Genomic DNA, 15667 nt, shown 5'->3' with positions numbered 1-15667 from the left:
TTCTCCTTTCTGAATCATGAGGAAGCCTCTCTAACACCCTGTCACTGTCACTTGACCATTATCATGCACATGTATAAAGGGCCTGTGGCTTTGTCTACACTCACATGTAGCCATCTGCTACTACTAATAGAAAATTTACATAGTGTCACTGGGCTGTGAAGCCCTGGGGCCAGGCCCCTCTCCAGGTAAACAGCTCTGCCCCTCCCTGGTCTGCTGTGCTCCCTGCCAGCCAGCTTTGCGCTGTACTGGTCTGTTTATTGGTGTTTCCGCTCAGCCAGGAAAACTCAGTCTTCAGTCTTAGTTTCAAAAGGGAAAGTGTGCTCCCAGAGCCAGAGGGGAGTTGGCTTATATAGACAGAAGTCCCCCGCTCCTGGTCATTGATTGATCCATCCTCACACAAATGCGGACTCCAAATCCTCATTTGATTGGTCCAAATGGCACTGTCCTGACTGGTCAAAAATGAGCTGTTCTGATGGATCAGTGAAGATGTTGATGGGGTCAGAGCGGCACAGCTCAGGTTGGATGGGAAAGCCTCAGTCCTGTGGGTTGAAATAGGATTCCAGGCACTCCCTTATCAGGGCTGGCTCAGATGGCAGAAACGGTGCAGGCAGGCAAGTCAGTGCAGAGGCAGGCAGTTCAGGGCAGGCTTCTCCCTGAAGTGCAGTTTGTGTGAGAGGCCCTTGTGTAGAAATGGCTGCTAGGCTCTGTTTTTGTGGGGGTTTTTAAAAATCCTCACCAGAGGATATGTTTCTATTGATTTTTAGAGAGAGAGGAAGGGAGGGAGAAAGAGAAACATCGATGTGAGAGAAACATCAATTGGTTGCCTCCCGTATGTGCCCTGACCAGTGATTGAACCGGAAACCTAGGTATGTGCCCTAACCTGGAATCAAACCTGCAATCTTTGTGTACAGGCCACACTCCAACCAACCAAGCCACCCAGCCAGGGGCAGGCTCTGTTTTTTAAATTTTAAGCCCAGTTAGCCACCAGGAGCCCTTCTTCTTCTTCTTTTTTAAATATATTTTTATTGATTTCAGAGAGGAAGGGAGAGGAAGAGAGAGATAGAAACATCCATGGTGAGAGAGAATCATGGATTGGCTGCCTCCTGCAAGTCCCCCACTGGGGATCAAGCCCACAACCCGGGCATGTGCCCTTGACCGGAATCAAACCTGGGACCTTTCCATTCACAGGCTGACGCTCTATCCACTGAGCAAAACTGTCTAGGGCACCAGGAGCCCTTCTTTGTCAGTATCTTCCTTCTCAGGGTTCACAGTACACAGCATCATACAACCACTAAACCACTACCAACTCTATTCCAGTCCCAGTTCTGGGGCTGGACACATAGCAATAAGGCAGGCCAACACCCCCCACACTGCCTCAAGAACAAGGCAGGCACACAAACTCCACAACAAATGAGGTGATTTTTAAGAGTGAGAAATGCCACAAATAATTAAAACAGAATTGGGATAAGTAACTTTGAACCTTGCTTCATTCCCTTCCAAATTTTATTATTAAAGTGTACAGCTTTTTTTTTTTTTTTTAAGAATATGTTTTTATTTATTTGAGAGAGAGAGGAAGGGAGAGGGAGAGAAAGAAACATCGATCGGCTGCCCCCTGCATGCCCCTTCCTGGGGATCGAGCCCGCAACCAGGGCATGTGCCCCGACTAGGAATTGAACCAGTGACCTCTTGGTGCATGGACAACACCCAACCAACTGGGCCACAGTGGCCAGGGTGAAAGTGCACAGATCTCATATGTGCAGCAGCATTCTTTTCACATGTGTATTTGTCTGTGTCACCAACCACCAAAATCAAGATGTAGACAATTCCTGTTACCCTGGAACAGTGGTTGGCAAACCGGCTAGCGAGCCACATGCGACTCACGAGCCGCGGTTTGCCGTTCTGTTGACTAATGAGTTTGCCGACCACTGCCCTGGAAGGATGCCTGGTGCCCTTCCCAAACCCATGGCCTCCCGCTGAGAGATCATCACCGTAATGATTTATGTTAACTGTCGATTCATTTTGTAGTTTCGTTTTGCTTGTTTGAGAAATTCACCCAAAAGGAATCTACGGTATCTGGCCTTTTATGTCTGTGACGTGCATCCATGTCATTGTGTAGATCAGTTGTGTGTATTGTTTCCCCTTTTTTGGTTGCTATGCAGAACTCCATCATACAGATGGACCACTGTTTATTTTTTAAAATATATTTTTATTGATTTCAGAGAGGAAGGGAGAGGGAGAGAGAGATGGAAACATAAATGATGAGAGGGAATCATTGATCGGCTGCCTCCTGCACATTCCACGCTGGGGATTGAGCCGGCAACCCTGGCATGTGCCCTGACCAGGAATTGAACCATGACCTCCTGGTTCATAGGTCAACTCCCAACCACTGAGTCACGCCAGCCGGGCCACAGTTTATTTTTGTTCGTTCCTTCATCTGTTGATGGACTTTTGAGGTGTTATGGGCTAATTGTGTTCCCCCAAATTTCATATGTTAAAGCCCTCATCCCCAGTACTTCAAAATGTGAGTGTATTTACAGAAAGGGTCTTTTAAAAAGTGATTGAGCTCTGACTGGTTTGGCTCAGTGGATAGAGCATCGGCCTGTGGACTGAAGGGTCCCAGCTTCGATTCCAGTCAAGGGCATGTACCTTGGTTGCGGGCACATCCCCAGGGGGGAGTGTGCAGGAGGCAGCTGATCGATGTTTCTCTCTCATTGGTATTTCTAACTCTCTATCCCTCTCCCTTCCTCTCTGTAAAAAAACAATAAAATATATTTAAAAAAATAAAAATAAAAAGTGATTGAGTTAAAGTGAGGTCATTAATCCAAAAAGACTGGCGTCTTTAGAAGGACCATGTGAAGACACAGAGAAAACGTCCATCAACAAGCTAAGGAAAGCAGTCTCCGGAGGAATCCACCCTACTGACTCCTTGATTTTAAACTTCTATCCTCCCAAACTGTGAGAAAATACATTTCTGTTTAAGCCACCCAGACTATAGTACTTCGTTATGGCAGCCCTAGCAAGCTAATTCTGGGTTTTGGCTGTTGTAATAAAGCTGCTATGAACATTTGTGTACGTAATCTAACATGGCGTTTTTGTGGACATGCGCTTCCGTTTCTTACGGAGAATACGGAGAAGTGGAATCCATGTTGTGGGTTACAGCGAACCCGCTGCAGCTGCTGCAGTATCCAGAGGATGGCTTCCCTCCTCATGCGCAGTGCAGGCCGGGTGTGCTCTTGTCCTGGCTGCTGTCCTCTGGAGAGGCTGGATGTGGGAAGAATGTTGGTGCCACCCATTCATCCTTACTTAGGCTTCTCCCCACTGCCCTGTGCTCCCTCAGGTTCCCTTTTACTTATCCTTGGGAAATACCTGACTTTTTAATAAAAATGTTACATGCTGCCCTAACTGGTTTGGCTCAGTGGATAGAGCATCGGCCTGGGGACCCAAGGGTCCCGGGTTCATTTCCGGTCAAGGGCACATGCCCAGGTTGCAGGCTTGGTCTCCGTGGAGGGCATGCAGGAAGTAGCCAATCAATGATTCTCTCTCATCATTGATATTTCTATCTCTCTCTCCTTCTCCCTTCCTCTCTGAAATAAAAAAATATATATTAAAAATAATGTTACATGCTTGATGTTTAAGAAAAAGTACTCCAGCCCTAGCTGGTTTGCTCAGTGGTTAGAGTGTCTGCCTGTAGGAAGAATCTAGGTTCGATTCTGGTCAGGGGCATTTACCTGGGTTGCAGGCTCGATCCCGGGCCCTAGTTGGGGTGAATGTGGGAGGTGGCCAATTGATGTGTCTCTCTCACATCAATGTTTCGCTCTCTGTCTCTCTTCCTCTCTCTAAAAAGCAATGGAAGATCAACCAAAGGACTTGTATGCATGCATTTAACCCTAACTAATGGACACAGACAACAGGGGGGTGAGGATATGAGTGGGGGGTGGGGATAAGGACACATATGTAATAATCAATAAAGAAAAAGAATAAAAAGCAATGGAAAATATATCCTCCGGTCAGGATTAACAACAACAACAACAACAAAAAGCCTTTCATACAGAAAAATACAAAGCGAGGAAGTAAAGATGAGGCCAAATGGAAACACCCAGAAGCATCCATGTTTACCGGCTAATCTTGTCCAGGCAGCGCAGTTTCTCTCCAGGGTTGGTGCTTGTATGGACGAAGCAACATCTAGCTAATTTTTTATTCATGGTGGTTGTGTAGTTTTCGTTTTCCAGTCTTTCTTAAAAAATATGTTTTTATTGATTTCAGAGAGGAAGGCAAAGGGAGAGAGATAGAAACATCAATGATGAGAGAGAATCATTGATTGGCTGCCTCCTGCTCAGTGGTTGAGCATCAACCTAGTAACCAAGAGGTCACCAGTTCAATTCCAGGTCAGGGCACATGCACAGATTGCAGGTTCTTATTGATGTTTCTATCTCTCTAGCCCTCTCCCTTCCTCTCTTTCCTCTAAAATTACTAAAAACATATTAAAAATACATGCACATGTTACATCTCACATGTTTTCAATAAATACATACTACATATTAACATCTAATGTATACAAAGTAAATGATTTTATATTTATGTATATATTCATATTTAAATCAAAATAATACATACACATGGTAAAAAATTTAAATGTAAGAGAAAAGGCTAAAAAAGAAGCTTTTCTCCCCTGATGCCTTCCTCTCAAAGCATCCCTCAGGAACAATTTGCTATTTCTTTTCTGAAAATAGTTTGCATACATCCACATATCTAGGTGCTATTAAAGATGTACACAAATTGGTTCCCATAATATATGCCATTTTACATCTTGCTTCCTCCTCTTACCTTGACATGTTTTTTAACATGAGCACAAATGGATCTACTTCCTTAAAGACTGCATAACATCTCATAGATTATGGCAGAGTATAATTTAATCTGTTTAACCAGCCCCTATGAATGGACACCTGGGCGTTCCTGGGTTTTGCTATCATGAACTTTACTGCATGGATATCGTATTCTCACATCTTTGTAAACATTTACAAGTTTCCATCACAGGCTGAATTACTACATGGCTCAAAGGAAAAGACATCTGTGTAGTTTAAGTTTTAGTAGATGTCAAATTTCAATCCCAAAAGTTTGCCTAATTTCATGCACCAACAATGTGTGTGAGTGTCTGCTTCTCTACATCTTTGCTACTATTGGGTAATATCACCTTTTAAAAGTTTTGCCCATCTGTTATGGTGTTTGCATTTTGCATTTCTTGGGGTAAATTTGAGTAAGTGCACAAATATGCCTTGGTTCTTTGTACAAACTTTATATTTTCATCCTTATTTTCAGACCACCCTCTTTATTTCAGTAATTTTCTGTCTCCTTCAGGTCTCTTGCTAATTTATCCTTTCCACTCTATCCTCTTCAAGCTTCCAGAATAATCTTTCTCACAAGAAAATCTGGCCACACTGGGTTACCACTCAAAATATGTCAGTGACTTCACTCACACTCACAGCCTATAGGTTAAAGAGCTTACATTCTTTAGTGTGGTTTAAAAATCCTTTATAATGTGGTTCCTACCCTGCCCCAAACGTCCATTAATTGAGCAAGTACCCTGTGGGTGCTGGGGACCCAGAGGCGAACAAAGTAGGCAAATGTTTGCTTTCTGCAGCAGACATTCTAGAGCCGTGTTTCTCAAACTTTTTTTCATTATTGCCCTTCTAAAGAAAAGAGTGGAATTATCTCAAAATTTAATTTAAATCAATTTCAATCCAATTACATTCAATTTCTCTCTAATTATGGAAATTAAATGCTTATTTGGGTGGGTTGGCTTTAGAAGGCCACAAGCCATTGTAGTATTTGAGGGGTTTTTTTGCCCCCCAAGAATTAATTTTGGCCCCTGTAGGAGCATATCAACCACATTGAGAATGTATGCCCTCCCCGGCCAGCCTGGCTCAGTGGTTGAGCATCAATCTATGAACCAGGAGGTCAGGGTTCAATTCCTGTTTAGGGCACATGCCTGGGTTATGGGCTTGATCCCCAGTGTGGGGCATACAGGAGGCAGCTGATCAATGATTCTCTCTCATCATTGATGTTTCTATCTCCCTCTCCCTTCCTCTCTCAAATAAATAAAAATATATTAAAAATAAAAGAATGTATGCCCTAAAGGGAGAGCTGGACAATAAACAAATAAATGGAAAAGATGATATCAGAGAGCCAAGAAGTGACAAAGAAAAGAAGGGAGAGTGGTTGAGGGGGCCACTTGACATCTGGCTCATCTGAACCAGAGAAGTTCTCTCCAGACAAGGAAGACCAGCTTTAGCTTTTTCAGCTGCAAAATGGAAGTGATAATTTCCTCTTCACAGTGCCTGGCATACAGCAAGTGCTTAATGAATGAGCTTTATTGTTAGTATTAATTATTTTATTTTTAAAAATTATTTTATTATTTTTATGGAGATATAATTGACAGTTAAAATTTTAAGATAATTTTTTTAATTTTTAAATTGCAGTTGACACACAATATTATATTAGTTTCATGTGTATAACATAGTGATTAGACATGTATATAACTCACAACATGATCCCCCTGATAAATGTAGTACCCATCTGACCCCAGGCATAGTCATTACAATATTATTGACTATATTCCCTGTTCTTTACATCTCTGTGACTGTTTTTATAACTGGCAATTTGCACAACTTAATCCCTTGGCCCTTTTCACACATCCCCACAATCTCCTCCCATCTGATAATCAATAGTCTGTTCTCTGTATCTATGAGCTTGTTTCTGTTTTGTTTGTTCATTTGTTTTGTTTTCCAGGTTCCATACATAAGTGAAATCATGTGGTGTTTGTCTTTCTCTGCCTGACTTATTTCACTTAGCATAATACCCTCTAGGTTCATTTATGGTGTTGCAAATAGCAAGATTTAATTCTTTTTTATGGTGGAGCAATATTCTATTGTATTTATGTACCACCTCTTCTCTATGCATTCTTCTCTTGATGGACATTTAGGTTGCTTTGGTATCTGGCCATTGTAAATAATGCTGCAGTGGAGATGGGGGTGCATGCCTTTTTAAAAAATCTTTATTGTTGAAAGTATTACATATGTCCTTCTTTTTCGCCACTGACCTCTTCTAGCCTGCCCCCACCCACCCACCCCAGGCCTTCACCACCCTATTGTCTGTCTCCATGACTTATGAATACAAGTTCTTTGGTTGATCTTTTCCCACCCAAACATGTCTTTTTGAATTAGTGTTTTGGGTTTCTTCAGATAAATACTCAGAAGTGGACTTGTTGGGTCCCTCTTTTCTCTTGTTATAGCCTTTGTTTTAAAGTCTATTTTGGCCCTGGCCAGTGTTGCTAAGTTGTTAGGAAGGGTCATGGGTTCAAGTTCAATTCCTGGTTGGGGTGAGTGTGGGAGGCAACCAATCTCTCTCTCTCTGAGTCTCCCCCTCCTTCTCTCCCTCCCTCCCACTCAAAAATCAATGGAAAATTCACCACCCTCGAGTGAGATTACAAAAAGTAAACCTGTTTTGTGTGGTATAAGTCTTGCTACCAGCTTTTCTTTTGTTTCCATTTGCATGAAATATCTTTTTCCATCCCTTTAACTTTCAGTCTCTGTGTGTTTTACGATCTGAAGCAGGTCTCTTGTAGGCAGCATATGTAAGGGTCTTGTTTTCTTACCCACTCAGCTACCCTGTGTCTTTTGATTGGATCATTTAATCCATTTGCACTTAAAGTAGTTATCTATAGGTATGTTGTTATTGCCATTCTATTATTCATATTTTTTATATTTTTTCCTTCGTGTTCCTGAAGAAGTCCCTTTAACATTTCTTGTAATACTGGTTTGGTTCTTTTTCTTCTTTACTTTTTTTCTTGTGTATTTTCCTTTAGTTCTTTTCTTGTCTGGGATTTTGAAACATTTTTAAAGGTAATGGGTTAAGCCCTGAGATATGCCTCTGCTCCTGCTGCTTGGGTACCAGCGCCCAGCCTCTCTCACAGCGGGCATCCCTGACTGCAGAGGGCGCTGTGGGCGCTGCGACGGGCTGGTGTAGGCCACGAACCGGAAGTCTTGTTCTCCTCTTACTTCCGGTCTCTGGCCCAGGCTTGGGCTGCGTGGAGGAGTTTTGCAATGCCCACGGGAGACTTTGAGTGAGTTGAGGGTCGGGTAGAGGGGCCGGAAGGTGATTTGGGGGAGTCCTAGAGGGTATTATGGGGCCTGGGTGAGCTAAGGCTGCGGGAGCCAGGCCTCGCTGATTCTACAAACTTGTCCCCGTAGTTCGAAGCCCAGCTGGGCCGACCAGGTAGAGGAGGAGGTAGAAGACGGTGAGTACGCCTGGTCGCCCCGGGTCACCGCGGCCAGCCCCCAGCCCGGCCACTGCCGCCTGCTCCAGCCCCCCCGCACCCCCGCCCCGACCTTGTCACCGCCGTCAGACCCCGCATTTCCCTTCCCAGCCAGCCTCTGCCCCGCGCCATCCTTATATGGGCCAGGCTATCGCCAGCTCCAGATGTTCACTGGGCAGCCCCTCTTCCTCTCATGCCACCGCCCAAGTCCTCACAGCCGCTCCTCTGCTCCGCGGAGGCAGTTGTAACAGTCTGCCTCCTGCTTTGTGCCAGCGCCCAGATGCTCTGGTGGCCTGCCCCTGCCTTCATGCCAAGGATGCCCTATCCTTGCAATTGCTCCAGTTATTACAGCCAGCTCGCGTGTGCCCGCGCGGCTGTCCCAGGGCACTTCCTCTCTAGTCCTCTGGCTTTTTCAGCTCCTGGTATGGGCATCATCCCAAAGGTCCCTTTTTAGCTTGGGAACTCCTGCCCCTCCACCTCATCCCTCTCTTCATGCTCCCTTTCACAGACAAATGTGTCACCAGCGAGCTCCTCAAGGGGATCCCTTTGGCCACTGGTGACACGAGCCCAGAGCCTGAGCTACTGCCAGGAGGTGAGTGACAGCCTCCACTCCATCCCTGCACCACCTCTCTCCCTGACCACATGCCCTCCTAACCCCCATGGCATAGGGCTCAGTTCCTCTCACCCCTTCCTCTGTCCCAGCTCCACTTCCGGCACCCAAGGAGGTCATCAATGGAAACATCAAGACAGTAACAGAGTACAAGATAGATGAAGATGGCAAGAAGTTCAAGGTGAGGCTGAATGAGGAGGTGGGGTACTTGGACCAGGAGGGGGTGGTATGTGTTGGGTGGGTTGGTGAGGAAGGTCCCCTGGGCCCAGGAGCCTTGAGGCATAGGAAACCCACACCTCTCTTCTCCCATCCAGATTGTCCGCACCTTCAGAATTGAGACCCGGAAGGCCTCAAAGGCAGTTGCAAGGAGGAAGGTAAGACCCTTCTCCTTCCTTGTCTTGGGGGTCCCTAAGGGCTGACTCAGAGGAATGAAGAATTCTTTTTACCAATGCCTTTGTTTTTAGAAGTGAGGTGTAATTGGTTTACCTTTTTTATTGGAGAACTGAGGCCTAGGGGTGTTTGCACTCTGTTGGGGTCCTCAAAAGTCCAGGAGTGGGTGAGGTTGTTTCTTACTCTACTTGGCTTCTCTACCAGGAGGAACAGAGTCAAGAGCTCCCCTGAGGTGGCTGCAGCAGAAGTGATAGCAATAAATAGATTTGGCACAGTTATCTTCACACTTTGTGCCAGACCCAATGCCATATGCTTTGTAGAAGGAGTTTTCTCCTTTGATCCCCCTAGCAACACGGGGAGGTGGGGAGCGTTTGTGGTCCCCACCTTGTAGAGGAGGAAGCTGAGGTTCAGGTTGTTTAGCCCAAGGCCCCTCGAGTCTGGGTGACCCCTGCATCCCTCTGAGCATCACTCCCTGTTAGGAGCTGGTCTACCACCTGCATGCCCTCCTAGGAAGTGTTGACTGTGGAGCTGTTTCCCCCTAAGTTTTGTTTGCTCATTTAAAACATGAGGCTGATGCCCTGGCTGGTTTGGCTCGGTGGATAAAGTGTCGACCTGTGGACTGAGAGGTCCCAGGTTTGATTCCGGTCAAGGGCATGTACCTTGGTTGCAGGCACATGCCCCGTGGGAGGTGTGCAGGAGGCAGCTGATCGATGTTTCTCTCTCATCGATGTTTCTAACTATCCTGCTGTCCTTCTCCCTTCCTCTCTGTAAAAAATCAATAAAATATATATTTTTTAAATAAATAAATAAATAAATAAATAAATACCCAGGCTGAGAGCTGCCCTGGCCTCCTGGAGCTGACATAGGGTCTGGCACGCATTTGGAGAGGGTGGAGAATGGGATTTAAGGCCAAGACACCCTGAGAGGGGCTCCTGTAAGTCTGGGGTCCAGAGGGGAGGGCCTACCTGCTCTGCCCTTGTGCTGACCTGTCCCCCACCCTGCCCCTGCGCCCAGAACTGGAAGAAGTTTGGGAACTCAGAGTTTGATCCACCAGGGCCCAATGTGGCCACCACCACCGTCAGTGATGATGTGTCCATGACTTTTATCACCAGCAAGGAGGTAAGTGGGGCAGCAGGGCGGGGTGGTGGTATCCAGGTTGGTGGTTGTGATGTGGCTTTCCCCCCTCTGAGCTGCCTTCATCTGCCCTGCCAGGATCTGAACTGCCAGGAGGAGGAGGACCCAATGAACAAGCTCAAGGGCCAGAAGATCGTGTCCTGCCGTATCTGCAAGGGCGACCACTGGACCACCCGCTGTCCCTACAAGGATACGCTGGGGCCCATGCAGAAGGAGCTGGCTGAGCAACTGGGCCTGTCCACCGGAGAGAAGGAGAAACTGCCTGGAGGTGATGGGGCCTGAGGGTGTGGCTGGCAGGTCAGGGAGGAAGTGGGGTGGGGAGGTGCTGTGAGTCCTAGGTTGTCACCTGCTTTGTGTGAATGGGCTGTCCCCATCACCTCTGATCATCGTCCACACTACAGCGTCAGCACTGCAAAGACTGTGGTCACAGTCCCTGTTTGTGTGTAAGAGAGAGACTTGGCCAGGTGGCTGCTGTGACTGCTGGTGGTGTCTTCTGTCTCTTCTTGTTGGGGGCTGTGAGAATCACCCGTGTGTATCCTGTGTGTGTAACTACACTGTGCATGCTTGGGAGGTGGTGGACCCCTGTATGTGAGACTCACCCCGTGATTCTGCTGATTTTGTGATGGTCCTGATTTGAGTGTGCTGTGTCTGTCCACCATGGACATGGCTGCCACCTGTGCATGTTTTTGTGCGTGCACACGCACACCTATGCCTAGTCACACATGTGACTGTCCATAGTCCACATCCTTTGGTGTGATTTGCTGATGGTGAGTTTGAGTTTGCACAAATCTCCATCTGACTTTTTTTTTTTTTTTTTTAATATATTTTATTGATATTTTTACAGAGAGGAAGGGAGAGGGATAGAAAGCTAGAAACATCGATGAGAGAGAAACATCGATCAGCTGCCTCCTGCACACACCCCACTGGGGATGTGCCAGCAGCCAAGGTACATGCCCTTGACCGGAATCGAACCCGGGACCCTTCAGTCTGCAGGCCGACGCTCTATCCACTGAGCCAAACCGGTTTCGGCTCCATCTGACTTTTGTGTGCAGCATACTTAACTGCCATGTGTGTGGGACCCAGGGACTGTCCCTACCCACGTGCTTGTGTTTCTTTGTGTTGGCTGGGGCGGGCATTCCTCTAGCTCTCAACCCTGTGGGCTCCTCAGACCATATCAACACCTATGGCTTCTTGCTCTATGTGCTGCTGGTTACCTGGATGTGGCCTTTATGTCATCATGGTCACCAGGTCTCTGAGGGACCAACTGATGCCTGGGGCTTTGACAGACAGTACCTGGGCTGGGTCAGGGCTGGAAATGCTGGCATCCTGGGTGGGTCTGTCCCTCTGCTGTGCTACGGTGAGGCCTCACCCGACTGTGCTTGTGGTTTCCAGAGCTGGAGCCTGTGCAGGCAGCCCAGAACAAGACAGGGAAGTACGTGCCACCGAGCCTGCGGGACGGGGCCAGCCGCCGTGGGGAGTCCATGCAGCCCAACCGCAGAGGTGAGGCAATGAGGGCACCCTGATGCTGGCCTGTGGGCAGGCACCTCCCAGCACCCAGTGATTATCCTGTGGGTGGGGCCCAAGCTGGCCTGGCTACTGACAGCTGCTTCTGCCCGATGCCCAGCTGATGACAATGCCACCATCCGCGTCACCAACCTGTCAGAGGACACCCGTGAGACAGACCTGCAAGAGCTCTTTAGACCCTTCGGCTCCATCTCCCGCATCTACTTGGCGAAGGACAAGACCACTGGCCAGTCCAAGGTGGGTTGGTGGCCATGAGTCGGGAGGGGTCATCTGTCTGGCTGTGCCCTGAACTCCCTTTTTTTTCCCCTTCCCCAGGGCTTTGCCTTCATCAGCTTCCACCGCCGTGAGGACGCTGCCCGCGCCATTGCCGGAGTGTCCGGCTTTGGCTACGACCACCTCATCCTCAACGTCGAGTGGGCCAAGTAAGACCCCTCCCCTGCCCCATCACCTGTGACAGCTGACACAGCCCCACACCAGTTGAATAATTGCCAAGCCTGTTGTGAGGTGCAAGTCATTTATTGTCCTTTATCTTGAGGAGGAGCCACTGCCATCCAGGGTCAGGCTGGTCACTGATGGTGTGGCTCCATGTCTTGCCCCACCCCCAATGAGGCCCCAGTTTTGTGCCGGGGGGTGGGGGGGGCAGGGTCTTGGGACTCCCTTTGGGGCCTGAAGCCCCCACACTTTCCCTTCTCATCACTCCTGTCTTCCTCTCTAGGCCATCCACCAACTAAACCAGCTGTCACTGCTGCTGCTGTTTGGCACCTGGCCCTAGGACCCTGTGGCAACAGAAGGCGACCTCTATAAGCAGGGAACACCAGGGCAATAAAAAGGCTCCAATTGCCCTATGGGTGTGCTGTTTATACATGAATACCACCCACCTGTGGCAGGTGGGGGCAGCCCTCCCCCTCCCCCTGCATGGGTTTGCTCTGTAGCCCTGCGCATGGTTAGTGCTGTGGGCAGAAATCATGCCCAGACTGCCCGTCTGGCCTAAGTGCTCGCTGCTCCCATGACAGGCCTTTGAGGAAGTGGTTTGATTCTTGCTGTGCTCTCACCCGTTCGGCTGCTGGGTCCCAGTGCCTTGTGGGGAGGAGGCTCCAAATGGGTCAGGTCATGGGCTCAGCTCAGGGGACTGGGGCCCTAAGGTTTTGGTGGCTGTGACAGTGAGGGGCAGGGGTTGGCTGGAGCTCTCAGCATTCTCTGAGGCCTGGCCCTCCCTGCAGCCAAGGCAGCATTGGTGGCAGCAGCCTACGCTGGGTGCTACAGCCATGTAGAGCAGCGGGTGGATGCAGATGGCCAGGGGCACGAGGCCCCGCGTCACCTGGTGGCCCACATAGGACCCCAGGTCCAATGCCTTCACAGCCTGAGTCTCGTCCACAAAGGATGGGCAGCGGGCTCTCCAGCGCTGCCGGGCAGACACGTTGATCACCCGTGTGACAAAGTAGGGCAGATAGGAACCAGCATAGAGCACCACACCACTGGCCACCAATACTGCCACGTGCATTTTCTCGGCTGCTGTCATGCCGTGGCTGCGTAGCACAGCCCGCCTAAGGGCGCCATAGGCTGCCAGGGTGAGCAGCAGCGGCAGGCCGCAGCCCAGTGCCATCAGCACCAGGCTATAGGCTGTGTAAGCCTTGAGGTGGTTGTCACTCGCAGTCCCCAGGCACTTGATGCAGGCCTCAGGCCTGGCCACAGTGCAGTTGCCTTCTTGCTGTGGTGTCGTCAGGTGGGAGAATCTGAGTGTGGGTGCAGCCAGCAGGGCCGCCAGCACCCAGCCTGCAGCACTAATGGCCCAGGCATGCTTGGGCCGCAGGTGACTGCGGGTGAAGAAGGGGTGGACGACACCCAGGTAGCGGTTGAGGCTGATGCAGGTGATAAAGATGATGCTACCCAGCGTGTTGCAAATGAAGAGGAAACGCTCCAGGCGGCACATGGCCTCCCCGTAGCGCCAGTGTTTGGGTGGATAGAAGTAGGCAGCCAGTGGGGGCAGTGTCAGGGCATAGAGCAGATCGCTGACGGCCAGCTGGGCTGAGAATATCACAGCTGGGTGCCATGGGCGCTGCTCCCGCGTGCCAAAGCGGTAGAGGGCCAGGCTGTTACCAGCCACGGCCACCAGGAACTCGGTCACCAGCATGGGCCACAGGAAGCCTTCCTGGAAGCCACTGAGGATTCGGTCAGCAGCTGCGGAGATGTTGGCTGGGCAGGGTGTGGCACCTGTGGACAAGGGTGTTGCTGAGTCCCCACCTCCCTGTGGTCCCTTTCAGAGCTGCATTGTACTGTGGTGTCAGTCCTGAGTACCTGTTGTGCACCAGGCCTGCATGACCCTTTGTAAGAGGACTTTGAGTCCAGCTCCTTTCTATAGAGGGAATCAGGCCTAGAAAGGTCTGACTTGGTTCCCTTGGGGTCCTGCACCCTAAAGAACCAGATGGGGCAAGAACCAGGGGGAATTGTTGCCCTCAAAGGACCCATGTAAACTGGTAATGACTGGGAGCCATCAGGACTGGGATGGAGAACAGGAGTCGTCTCAGACCCCACTGCAATCCATCAGCAAGTACCCATCTTCGAGATCTGTACCCCCTTGCCCTAACTGGTTTGGCTCAGTGGTTAAGAGCGTCGGCCTGTGGACTGAAAGGTCCCAGGTTCGATTCTGGTCAAGGGCATGTACCTTGGTTGCAGGAACATCCCCAGTAGGTGTGCTCAGGAGGCAGCTGGTGGATATTTCTAGATCTGTCACCCCCTTAACACTACTTGTGTCCAGCCCATGTCATCTATCTGAACCAACCGTTGCCTAGGCCCGGATCTCCCAGCTCCTCACCTGATCTATTCTCCCAGAGCCTCCAGAGGGCGCCTGTGAGCAAGTCAGGCCACGTACCTCTGCTCAGAGACCACTCTAGGGGTTCCTCCTTACTGGGAGGAAGAGCCAGTGCTTGCCTCATCCCACAAGGCCCTGAGGGAGGTCTGGCTCCCACCCACTGGCTTTTATCTTCTCCCGGCGACTTCCAGTCTGCTTCCTGGATGTTTCTTAGGCACATCTGCTTCAGGGCCTTTGCGCTGGTGGTTCTTTTTGAGCCACAGACATCCTGAAGGCTTGTCTTCCTCTGGTTCTGACCATCCTAACCTTGCCACTGCACCCCGTAGTCCCCCCTTCCCTAATCTTTTCTCTCAAAACAGTCTATATCTGATCACTGTTTCAGTAAAATCCCCAGGAACAAGTCCCTTCTGAAGGCAGGGCGTACACAGACCTACTTCACCAGATTGTTTCCACCCCCTCATCTCTGCCTTCCTGTTCTAGTTCTCAGCTTCAGGGCTCTGGAAGAAGCTACACTTCAGACGTGCTTCTTACACCATCCCCACCCCCACCTCCACCCCAAGCCCGGGGTACACAGGGGCCGGGGCCCTGTGCTCCCTCCTCACCTGACACAGTGTCCGCCATGGCCCTCGCCCTGCCTTTGGGTCTCCTGCCCACAATGTGTCCTGGTCCCTCCCCCAGTGAACAGCAGCCCGTTGGCCACTCCCTCCACAGCTCCACCCACCGCCCACAAGTCTAGTCAGGCGCCAGCTCACAGCCCATTTCCTTCCTCATGGCACTCTTTTGACCTGGCCTCTGCTGGCAGGAACCTTCAGTCTGAGGGAGGTTGGGAAGGAGCCCAGGTCAGAGAGACACCAGAGACCAGGATCAAATCTGAGCTCCACAATCACAT

The 15667-nt window shown here is 49.6% G+C and overlaps 2 protein-coding genes across 3 annotated transcripts; one reads left to right on the top strand and one right to left on the bottom strand.

The window, feature by feature from the left end:
- Positions 1-8011: 8011 nt before the first annotated feature.
- Positions 8012-12813, top strand: EIF3G (eukaryotic translation initiation factor 3 subunit G; the record flags this gene model as incomplete). 2 transcript variants are annotated; one of them, XM_080676028.1, is made up of 11 exons in its annotated part: positions 8012-8119; positions 8247-8293; positions 8820-8903; positions 9014-9102; positions 9236-9295; positions 10326-10430; positions 10524-10713; positions 11838-11945; positions 12070-12206; positions 12285-12391; positions 12685-12813. In XM_080676028.1, exons 1-11 carry the CDS (start codon positions 8100-8102, stop codon positions 12698-12700), a joined length of 963 nt encoding a protein of 320 aa, XP_080532154.1. In that variant the 5' UTR covers positions 8012-8099. The 2 variants fall into 2 exon arrangements, with proteins under 2 accessions (XP_080532154.1, XP_080532155.1); XM_080676029.1 differs by lacking the exon at positions 12685-12813 and having other exon boundaries at positions 8068-8119; positions 12285-12395.
- On the bottom strand, positions 12471-15426 carry P2RY11 (purinergic receptor P2Y11). Its single transcript, XM_080676027.1, has 2 exons — positions 15381-15426; positions 12471-14180 (listed from the first exon to the last, which is right to left on the bottom strand). Exons 1-2 carry the CDS (start codon positions 15397-15399, stop codon positions 13078-13080), a joined length of 1122 nt encoding a protein of 373 aa, XP_080532153.1. The 5' UTR covers positions 15400-15426; the 3' UTR covers positions 12471-13077.
- Between the last annotated feature and the right edge of the window lie 241 nt (positions 15427-15667).

The sequence above is a fragment of the Plecotus auritus genome, assembly GCF_963455305.1.
Source record: "Plecotus auritus genome assembly, chromosome: 6".
In the NCBI taxonomy this organism is placed as follows: Eukaryota; Metazoa; Chordata; class Mammalia; order Chiroptera; family Vespertilionidae; genus Plecotus; species Plecotus auritus.
Note: the sequence above shows the minus strand (reverse complement) of the source record. Positions and strands in the feature narration are given on the sequence as shown.